The 12,049-nt window shown below is 36.2% G+C and overlaps 1 protein-coding gene across 1 annotated transcript in view; it reads right to left on the bottom strand.

Moving 5' to 3' along the window:
- Positions 1-4,449: 4,449 nt before the first annotated feature.
- LOC124282259 (WD repeat-containing protein on Y chromosome-like) overlaps positions 4,450-12,049 on the bottom strand; it is a 58,163-nt gene continuing 50,563 nt past the window's right edge. Inside the window, 3 exon segments of the mRNA XM_046718208.1 lie at positions 4,450-6,125; positions 7,062-7,208; positions 8,283-8,408. Coding sequence (XP_046574164.1) covers positions 5,841-6,125; positions 7,062-7,208; positions 8,283-8,408 — 558 coding nt within the window. The 3' untranslated portion in view covers positions 4,450-5,840.

Raw genomic sequence — 12,049 nt, 5'->3', positions numbered from 1 at the left:
AAAATATGTTGATTGTGATAAACAGTCTCTGTCACAGACAAAACTCAATGTCTGTTTTATTGACATCTATGTGTCTGCCTGCCTGTCTGCTAATGACAATATGCAATACACAACTTCAATCACTGACCACATGCAATTTAAACTTGAAACGTATCAGGCTATACACCATAAACAAAATACATTGATTTATGGCTCGTGCACCTGAGTTCTGTCTCTGTCACATTATTTAATTACACAGACAGGCAGGTGTGATACTTGTACACATGACATGATATTATGATTACACAATGCCATTTAGAAAGTAGTCAAATGTAACATATGTTATATTTGGGATTACACTTTCTTAGTAAAGTACAAATTCTAGTACTTTTTTTAGTTGTACCCCATCCGGGATTCGAACTCACACCCTCAGAGTCTTTCTAAATGGCATTGTGTAATCATAGCTTTCGGCCGTGGGAGCCGTGCCAATTAACACCTATCAGAGGGGTACACAAAGTCCGCAGTCTAGACTATCAGTTGTCCGACTTCCATTTTTGTGGAAGTCGCGGTAGCTGAGCGGGTTAGGCGGCTGACTTTGTGTGCTGGCGATCAGGTGCCTGACTCTGAGGGTGTGAGCTCGAATCCTGGATGGGGCTCAACTCAAAGAAAGTACTAGAATTTGTACTTTACTAAGAAAGTGTAATCCCAAATATAACATATGTTACATGATATTATGTCTGTGGGTTGCAAACAAACAGCAGCCATTTTTCTCGGATGACTGCATGGATCGGACGGAAACCGGTGCAAACTCAGATTGTCAGTTTCAAGTCCTGCTTTGTACTTGAACAAACGACAGTTTCCAGCCACGCAGTAGTTCACCATCTCAGTATCAGCTGATTGGATACCAAATATTGCACTTTTGGTTTGCGAATGTACGCTTACAAATTATTATTATTTTTTTTCATAATCAGCAATGTATATAGAGAATCGATCATTTCTATGATATGCATTATATCAACACGAGTTGATAAAGTTACAAATATCCGAGGCTTGCCGAGGATGTTTTAACTTTATCAACGAGTGTTGATATATTTGATATTTCTATTACATCAAAATCACTCTTCATTAATTTTCAATGAAAACACATCTCTGAACATGGTACTGCCATTAGACTTGCAGTGCAGCGATGTCACGCTTATAATTTTTGTCAGGGCATTGTACAAAATCTACTGTCAAAACGATATCTCCTAGGAGATAATCACACAAGCAATGTATATTACATGTCATGAAGTAGTGATAATTGTGTTTTAATTATGTTTGGTTTTTCTTGTTGCATGTGACCTTTAATTTATATTTTCATTCCTTGGATGATTTCATAGTTCAGTGAAATATGATCTCGATTACCATTAAGATCCAATCTTGGAGATTAAAAGTAACTGGCAATTGGTGATTGGGTGTCACAAAGTTATAAATCACAAATAACTGAAAACAGATTTATTGTTGTGATATAATTTGCATATACAACAGAGCACACATGTAAAATATATGGATTTGAAATGTATAAAAATATAAACTTAACAAAATTGGTAACATGATCTAGTATATTTCATAATGTTATACACAGAAACCAAAAATCATTGTACATAAATTACCAGAGATATTTATGAAATATTGTCAGAATAAGCCTTTTTCATTCTGGTAATTTGTCAGATCTGATGCTACTGAAAACGGTCCATTGCTATTAGTGCTAGGTAAATCCTATTAAAGTTGCATTCTTCCTTATTCACTCACCAACCTCCAGAATGCTGATCCAACAATAAATTAACCAAAAAAACCTGAAAATCTAAAGTATACCATATTTTGTAGTCAGCTATATATACATTAAACTCTTTTTTCACAATATTTATGCAACTTTTTTCCAAATATGTATGCTGATGCAATTTGATTAAATTTCTGACCTTTTGTTGTGAAATATCTTTACATTTATGATGATAAAGGGTCTCCACAGCAATGTCGCATGGGTCAGTCCTCCCTAGCTTAGTGTTCTTCCAAATAGCTGTAAGGGGCAATACTAGATCAATAAACTAATCATGTGCCTAAATTGTAGAGATCAAAAAGGTTATTATCTCCTTGGTGTATTCCCATACTGCCTACAGTTCCAAACTGCCTACAGGTTTATCCTGTTGTTTAAATTCCTTTGCAAAATAATCTATTTGTGCTGGAGAATAATGCATGCATTTCATCTGGGAAATATGTGAAATGTCAGTGTCATAATTTTTGGCTAGGGGAGTGATGATGATATTTATGGAGAAGCATGTACAATGTGAATGACACCTCCCTAAAATTTATGCACAAAGTAAGTGACCCCCCCTGCATGTCATGTATAAAATCAATTATTCCCCCTCCTCCTTCCCATAATTTCTAAGCATATGTTTAATATTTGTATGTACACAATTGCTGACCCCCTCTACCTCCCTAGAACAAAATGGGTGACCCCCCTCAAATTCGGTCTCAAATTCATCATCACCCCCCTAGCCATAAATTATGAACGGTCCATTATATTGTGAAAGGTGATGTGGTATACATGGAGGCTATTTATAAGGGCATCAAGTGTATATTTAAAGTCAAAAAGACACCCTAAATTTCAATACTTATTACATTTGTCTATAGTAATGAGAAGGAGAAATGGTAAATGGCTCTCTTGAATTGTAGCCTTTTGACATCAATCCTTGTAGGACTTGCATAGTCATTGCTAGGACTTTTCAACATAGAACATAGACATTGCATCATATTGATACTTCAAATCAAGGTATTCCGTATTCTTGATTGAATATACCAGTTACCATTTCCTAAATAAAATGTTGCTGTTTCTTTGTCATTTGACAAGCTAATCAAGCAATTATTGTTATGTTTCATGTCACAGTAGGAAAAGAATTTGGTATATTAGATCAGGGTGCCATTGTACAAAGTGATCTTAGCGCTAAGGTGACCGTAACTCCAATACCTTAACAGAGACTTATGGTAGTCTCAGCGCTAAGGTTGTTTTGTACAACGGCACCCAGATGATAATTTCAGTGTGACCTTAACTCTGAGTTATAATATTAATCATATTTCAACAGCATTTAATAACTTGTGGAACTGCATTCAAGTTTGCCCTCCTTGTTCTCTAGTCTGTACATAAGCGTATTACTAAAATGGCTACCAGTGTTATATACATGTGAGAATATTACTGGACTGTGTTACCCATAGGTTCCTCTGTACAACTCTGTATAACTCAACATATATTGATATATATATATTATATACAGATACTTACACATGTTTATAATTATTTCTTCCAAATATTCATACTGAACGATATTTAGTATTCAATATAATTTCACTGCACAAACCACAAATAAATAAATTTCAGTAAACGGACAGTGAACACAATATTCCAACATATGCCTAGGAATATTCACTATTGATCTATTTACAGTAAAAAAGAGGAAAGATCTGGGTAACGGTTGAAAAAAGGAGAAACAAGTCTATGTCAATGTATACAAGGTGATACAATATTTTGAAAACAACCCCAAGTCATCAATTATCCTAGAAACTTGTAACTGTGTGAATGACAGCTATTGTCATACTGACTCATGGTCAGGGCCTAGATTTTCAAAACTCTCTTAGCGCTAAGATAGTCCTAAGTGCCATACATTAACATTAACTTACGACTATCATTGCGCTAAGAGAGCTTCGAAAATGTAGGCCCAGGTGAACAAGGGTTTTCCGCCGAGGTTGGCGAATATGACACAGGTGAGCTGCCATTGTTTACACTGACCTCAGTGTTGATCATGGTCCAAAGTATACTTATTTCATGCTCAAGTTCAGCATGGAAACATACTCAGATTTTTAATAACCATCGTTTACCGAGTCTGAGTCGAGCACGAAACCAGATTTGAGCATGAAATCATATGCAGGACACTCAGGACAACTTGTAACCTCGGGCCAGGTTGGCCTTCCTTTATATTTCTAGTTTTGCCAGTGTCAAACCATGCTCACCAGCTATGTTGATGATTTCAGGTCCCAGTTTGCCGTGATGTTTCTAGTTTTGCCAGTGTCAAACTATGCTCACCAGCTATGTTGATGATTTCAGGTCCCAGTTTGCCGTCATACTATGCTCACCAGCTATGTTGATGATTTCAGGTCCCAGTTTGCCGTGATGTTTCTAGTTTTGCCAGTGTCAAACTATGCTCACCAGCTATGTTGATGATTTCAGGTCCCAGTTTGCCGTGATGTTTCTAGTTTTGCCAGTGTCATACTATGCTCACCAGCTATGTTGATGATTTCAGGTCCCAGTTTGCTCACCATACTATTTCTAGTTTTGATTTGTCAAACCATGCTCACCAGCTATGTTGATGATTTCAGGTTCCAGTTTGCCTAGTTTTGCCAGTGTCAAACTATGCTCACCAGCTATGTTGATATGTTTGCTGTGATGTTTCTAGTTTTGCCAGTGTCATACTATGCTCACCAGCTATGTTGATGATTTCAGGTCCCAGTTTGCTGTACTACAGACTGTATTTCTAGTTTTGCCAGTGTCATACTATGCTCACCAGCTATGTTGATGATTTCAGGTCCCAGTTTGCCCTGATACTATTTCTAGTTTTGTCAGAGTCAAACCTATGCTCACCAGCTATGTTGATGATTTCAGGTCCCAATTTGCCCTGATACTATTCCTAGTTTTGTCAGAACTGTTTCACTTAAGCAGTAAACATCTACGGCCTGCATCACTTTTGGAGTTCCTTCCACGTCAAGGCGACAAGCTGTGGTGTAACTTTAAAACTCTTCATAGCGGCGATAAACCCAAACCACTCACTCATGCTCTCATAGTTGGACAAATGAAGAATATATATCTATAAAACATTCCCAGACATCCCACATGGTGAACAGGTCAAAGATTGCTGCTTCAGACAGTGGTGGTTGATGGGCAAGGAGGACAAAGTACTATTACTGTTATCTCATAGAACAGCTGATATGATTCGTGGTGACAGTGAAAGGGTTAACATATGCTGCACATCATCTAGAACATACCATGTACCCTAAACACGAGATGTACTTTTACATACCTACTTGTCAATAAGTGGTCAGCAAATTATCATGTACTATTGTCCTACCACTGCTTGAAAGACTGTAAATCTGCAAAGCTAGTTTCCGGAAAACTAAATATGTCATAATTCATTCTGTGAAATGAACAGACATTGATTGTTCATGTACAAAAAACACAGAATTCCATGTTATTAGTGGAATAATATAAAATTGCAGAATTCCATGTTATTGGTGGAATAATATAAAATTGCAGAATTTTCCTTTTTGTGTGGTCATATCACTAATACAGCTTTTGTTGTTTACGAATTTTGAAAGAAGTTAAAGACCTTGCACTACATTATCATCCAACAGTCATGCCTTAATATGAAATACATTGTACACATCGTGCAACACACTCAAAAATTACACTAAATGTTTTAGTGATCTTGTTCAATGCTTGGTTAAATTTGATTTTGTGAGTGGGATTTCAAATTTTTAAATGGCTTAGTGCAGATTTATATCCATGTTTGTATATGAATTCAATGTTAAAGTGATGGCTTAATTTAGAGGCAAATAAGAACTTTCTTTTACTATTTTACAGTTCTTGCAAAAGAATGGCAAAACATGCCATCAAATCTTTCAGGAGATCGCCAATGAGATAGTTCCCAGTAATAACTAAAACTGCCTTCTCCCTGTTCAGTCTTACTCTGAACAGCATATGTACAGATAATATCTTCCACAAAACTGCTTATATACAGTAACATAATCTTCTTCACATACAAGAGATTCTGGATGTACTATGCCACAGTTGACGACTTTTTGGACCCACCCATTTTATCCGATAGTTTTGACCACCTCCCAGATTTGATAGGTGGAAGTTTAGTTGAACTGTCAGATCCCTTACTGGTGAGATTCAAACGGGAGAAGGAAGTATCCTCCCCGCTAGGGGGTGAGTCCGGAACTTCATACGAGAAGTTTAATGCAGTGATGTCACTCTCAGTGGGATTGATGCCGGTAAAACCAAGACTCTTGAGCCGATCACTGACCGGCAGTTTTTCTGGAAGCTGGACATCTTTAAAGTCCTGAAATTTGGACAATAGCATGCATCATTGCTATCATTATGACAGTAATCTTTGAAATTCAGGATAGTCCACTAGTTAGGGACCATTCATAATTTATGGCTGGGGGTGGGGGTGATGATTTTTATTGAGAAGCATGCACAATGTGAATGCATGTCATGTACAAAATCAATTACCCCTTCCCCCCCTCCCCATAATTTTTAAGCATAACATCTTTATATTGCTGACTCCACTTAGTACATGTTTTCAAAATTGATGACCCCCCTACCTCCCCAGTACAAAATGGGTGACCCCCTTAAAATCATCATCACTCCCCTAGCCATAAATTATGAAGGGTCCCATATTATTCAAAGACTGTAACATGCCATCATGAAAATAGTATGTGACAACAGTTTTTGCATAAGAGATATGTCATTTATAGCAGGTTGTCAGGCACACATGATATCATCCAGTAAATACATGATCAATACATGATCAATCCCTCAAAACTAAGCTATACTGTTCACTGAGTGCTGTTGGGTGGCTTAGTGGTCAAAGCTTTTTAGTCATGCTGAAGACTGCGGTTCAGTTCCCCATAATGGTACAATGTGTAAATCCCATTTTTTGTGTTACCCTGTCGTGATATTGCTGTAATATTGCCAAAAGCAACACTTCTATTCACAACAAGATTTGGATGATTCTTTCTGAATTTTTTACTTTACAGATTTGACTGACCACAACAAATCCATGATCAGAAAATAAACTGAAAATGATTTGATATTATTCTTTTTTCACTTTGATCATCTTAGATGATTTGAAAACAACAACAACAGAAAATAATAAGAAAAACATCCAAAATGAACATTAAAATGAAAGGGTCACTTCTAATATTCTAACTGACAAAATACATTGTATGCATGTTACACAGGTCCTGCCAAGTGATACAGAATAATGCATTACCGTAGTGGTCAGTGCCTGGTAGGGGGAACACAGCTTGCCGAATCTGGCAGTGGTGCCCCGGTTGATCTCCCCAAACACAGTCCGGCGTTCCTGGCGGTCCTGTTTCTTACGGGCAAACTCTTTTTCCACCTTCACCCCCAGGAATGTCTACAAGGGAACACTGACACTGTCAACACTGTTTAACGACAAGCAATATTGGGGAAAACTTACACATAAATTATAGAGTGGACATAATGAGTGAAATAACCTTGGCGTTTGCCCTTTGATGCCACACTACTCCGTTAATCTTCCAGGCTCCAGTTATGTTTCTGAGGTGCTCACCACCATACAGAAGTGGTCAACGTCAGTTTTATCAAAGGGGTCAATCTCTGTTTCACCAAAGTTGTCAACATCTAGCTGTTTCACCAAAGTTGTCAACATCTAGCTGTTTCACCAAAGTTGTCAATGTCTAGCTGTTTCACCAAAGTTGTCAACATCTGGCTGTTTCACTGAAGTTGTCAACATCTGGCTGTTTCACCAAAGTTGTCAACATTTGGCTGTTTCACCAAAGTTGTCAATGTGTAGCTGTTTCACCAAATTTGTGAACGTCTGAGAACTGTATCATTTCCTCCAACATCAAGCTCAGTCAAGGCAATATTGATGGAGTACAGTTCCAAGTGGTGTTCAACCCAACTCACTGATTCAGCCTCCAGGCAAGGGAGATAACTAATACATTAGTCATTTTAAAGTGGAATTTCATAGTGAGTTAACAGATACAACAGAATGTACGCTTCATTTTTCAGAATGTCAGAAAGTGTTGACATAACATCATCGGAAGAGAAGGATTTCTTCATTGAACATTCTTTTCATATAGAAATTTTATAGATTGTTCATATTTTTCTTTCTTAAAGTCACAATACCTTAATATATAGAATAACCTACTGAATATATAATCATGGATTATCAGTCCACACAATTACAACTGTACCTTAGAAAAGGCTAGGACCTTTACACTGCAATTATCAGAATACTATCTGACATATGTCTTATACAACTGAAAATGTAAACTGATCAACACAGTCAACAGCAATTATAAAATCTTAAAAGACATAATACAAAATCTTAAAAGCAATAAAATATCAGGCAATTAAAATAAGAAGAAAGTACATTCACAGCAGTGCAGTGCAATGTGAAAACATTTTTAAACAATTAATTGAAATCCTTACTGGGGACATACTATACCTTAGAAGGGTCTGTCCTCTCGAAACCAAATGCAAATGTTTGTGATCGGTACTTCAGTTTTGCGTCTCGAGGGAATTCACTGCTGACCGACTTTGTAGGACGGACAACCACAGACATAGGCCGTGCCTGTGGGAATGGGATTGTGACAGAAATGTGCATATGATAGAAGTGGTACAGATAACAGACTTGGTGTTGTGCAGAGATACAGGATCCTACTCATCTTTAGCAGATTTATCTCAAAGTTTATTTGTATATGGACCTGATTCTACAATATGATCATTTATCAATTCATAAGTTATTCAGATTTTGAGATATTGAAAAATCTTGATGTATATTGTAGGTGTCATATTATATCATTTTACTTTAAAGCTAATTTTCCATATGCAACATATGTTGAAATTTGAAAATTAAAATTAGAATTTATAGCAGTGCAATATTTTAGTATTTTTCTTTAATTATATAACTTCACTATAAACAATATTCCTTGTAACAATCGTTTATTTTTAAGTGTCTCATCATTTGAAAGCTGGTGTAACTACTATTTTACTTGAGACTTGATTTTCAAAGCAATTATTTATTGATTTACATTTTAAGATTTAGGAGACAATACAGACCTACATGTTATGTCATATTCTATTATATACTACTCACACTTTGCTAAGGATCACAAAAATTCGCAACTTTACTTTAACGTAGATTTATAATTTGAAATTGTATCCATTTAAAACTGGATAAATAATGATATGGTAACACATCCTTAGGAAAACAGCCACTTTAATCTAACCGTATGCACTTGATGCATGAGTAACCATAAAAATGGTTTTCATGGCACCAAGCAACCATTTTGCAAATCATGGAATGGGTCATTGACAAGTACACAACGCCTGCCAATAGCAGGTATGGGATTCACAAGATTCAGTGACATACTGAAAACTTGGATCCAGGCATACAATAGGCTTATATTTATATACCAAATTTGACCCCACATCATAGTTTTCTGTTGAATCAATGATTCAATCCTTAGCAAAGTGTGAATAGTATATGTAACTTGCACTTGATCTGTTCTGGCACTGTCTGTGTACAATATCATGAGGAAATACAGGAAGTGATTAGGTGTTTTTGTCTCACAAGGTCTTCCAAATTTAGAAACACAAATATGTGTTTCCATGAATTAGACTTAAAGGTCACATGCAACGTAAAACACAACTTTGCAGATTCTGATACCTTTCAGTTTGGACTTACCAAAACAAATCATCAAAAATGCAAATTCAACTTATAAAGTTGAAAAATAATGCGATGAAAAAATGTCGCGAAATCGGAGTTCAAACGATTCACTAATTATCCCCCAGCGCTTGGGGGAAAAGTGGTTTCAACAGCTGGGCTGCGCTGCACTGGGCTGCGCTCATCGCACATGCGCAGTGAAATAGGTTTGTGCAGCTTGGAAGTGGGTTGTCCGGTGAATACTCGGTGAAGGCTTTGGTGTGAGCTATTTTTCTAATGTTTTGTTGATATTTCACAGGCGCGAGCTTTTTATATGTTATGACAGTAGACTACCGATTTAACAATTTCTAATAGCTAAGCTAATGTTTTCAATATGATGATGCCATTAGACTAGAAGGTTAAACCGAAATGTTTATGAAAATATACTGTTTTTATATTGAAGCAATAATAATTCAAATTACTGTCTTTTCATCCATCTTTCAAAATAAATAATATAGCTTCAGTTTGTTCCTGTGTTTTTATTTGGACTATTCCATTATAATGTGTAGGTAACAGGTAGTAGATAATCTGTTCACTGAACCGTAAATGTTGTTGTTTTAAGGTGTCTGCGAACTGGCTGTCTGCGTAATGGGAGGACACCGTCGTTGTCACAGACAAAACTCAATGTCAGTTTTATTGACACCTATGTGTCTGCCTGTCTGCTAATGACAATATTCAATACACAACTTCAATCACTGGCCACATGCAATTTGAACTTAACACCTATCAGGCTATACACCATAAACAAAACACATTGAATTATGGCCCAAGTTCGGTCTCTGTCACACTATGTAATTACACAGACAGGCAGGTGTGATACTTGTACACATGACATGTTATGATGTGTGTTGATTGCAAAATGTTATACACAAAAAATGAGCATGTATTTACAACACCCAACATCTCTATATATACACACACAATGAGCCGTGAGGGAATCTGCAAATGAACCAGCCGTTACACTTGAGTGCACACCCACCCGCTCTGACTGGGTTCGGTATCCCGGCTGCTTCCTTTCTAGGGAAATAAATCCAAGTACAAAATATTGCACTTTTGATTTGAGATTGTACGCTTTATAATTTTGTTTATATGTTTTTTCATAATCAGCAATGTGTATTATATGTCATGAATAAGTGATAATTGTGTTTTAATTATGTTTGATTTTTTGGTTGCATGTGACCTTTAACTTGCATATTTTAGACAGATAATGACATAAACATCAATCCTTGAGGCTAAAATGTGTGAAAAAGTCTTATTGGAGTGCATTCAAATTGAAAAATGTGCCTCCTAACACATACAAATTTGTGAGATAATCACAATTTTTTAAATATATATTTTAACATTTGCCTTGTAAAATAGGACTTGTTCTAGACACTCAAGTAGCGCATATTGTTGTTGGCGTCATCATGGTTTTATTTCAAAATAAAGTTAGATACCATGCAATAAGTTGTGAAGAGCAGAGACCATATACCGATATATGGTCTCTGGTGAAGAGTGACGACAGTACTGATGACAGGTTCTATATACACAGAGAAAGAAGAAATGACAGACAATTAGGAACCACCTCATGGCCAAACATTGGTGATCCATCAACACAATACTGTAAGTCTGCATGGAATTAATGCTAAAACTGTGAGTCTTCATTGCTTTATAAAGTAACATATTTATATGAGGAAGTATTTGAGTTGTCATACCAGAGTCACTACAAATGCTGGACATGATGTGAGACTTTGACACTCGCATTAATTTCTTGAAGCATGTTCTCTTAACTATGCTTATAAAGTAGGATCCCTATCAGTAACTCAAAAACAGAGCTTAATTACATGCTTGCCTAAGGATAACAAACCAAGAATATACCTCAAGAATTGGTGACCAATATCACTGTTGAACACTTCATATAAATTGGCATCGGCAGCCATAGCTAATAGAATTAAAAAAGTCTTAGAGTTGTTAATAAATGAAAACCAAAAGGGATTTGTGTCAGGCAGATATATAGGGGAGGTCACTAGAAGTATATATGATTTAATGGATTATACTGATACATTTCAGATTCCAGGATTATTACTACTTATAGACTTTGAAAAAGCGTTTGATTCGGTAGATAGAAAATTTATGATAAACGTATTAAGATTCTTCAATTTTGGAGAGAGTGGATTTCCACTTTTTTTACAGATATTGAATCGAGTGTGTTAGTCAATGGTTTCGCAAACACCATTTTCCCAGTTACAAGGGGTTGTCGCCAGAGAGATCCGATATCACCATATATTTTTATATTGTGTGTTGAAATATTGGCTATATTGATAAGAAATGAAAAAAATATTAAAGGTATTAGAATGGGCAATATAGAACATATTTTAGAACAATTTGCAGATAATACTACTGTGTCTGTGGATGGGTCGGAGAAAAGTCTGTATGCTGTTATGAATATTCTTCACTTTTTTGAAAGATTTTCTGGACTTAAGGTTAATGTTGAGAAGATTAAATTAATTTGGATTGGGTCAAAAAAG

This window comes from Haliotis rubra, unplaced genomic scaffold, assembly GCF_003918875.1.
Source record: "Haliotis rubra isolate DU_JTF1 unplaced genomic scaffold, ASM391887v1 Scf297, whole genome shotgun sequence".
Taxonomy (NCBI): Eukaryota; Metazoa; Mollusca; class Gastropoda; order Lepetellida; family Haliotidae; genus Haliotis; species Haliotis rubra.
Note: the sequence above shows the minus strand (reverse complement) of the source record. Positions and strands in the feature narration are given on the sequence as shown.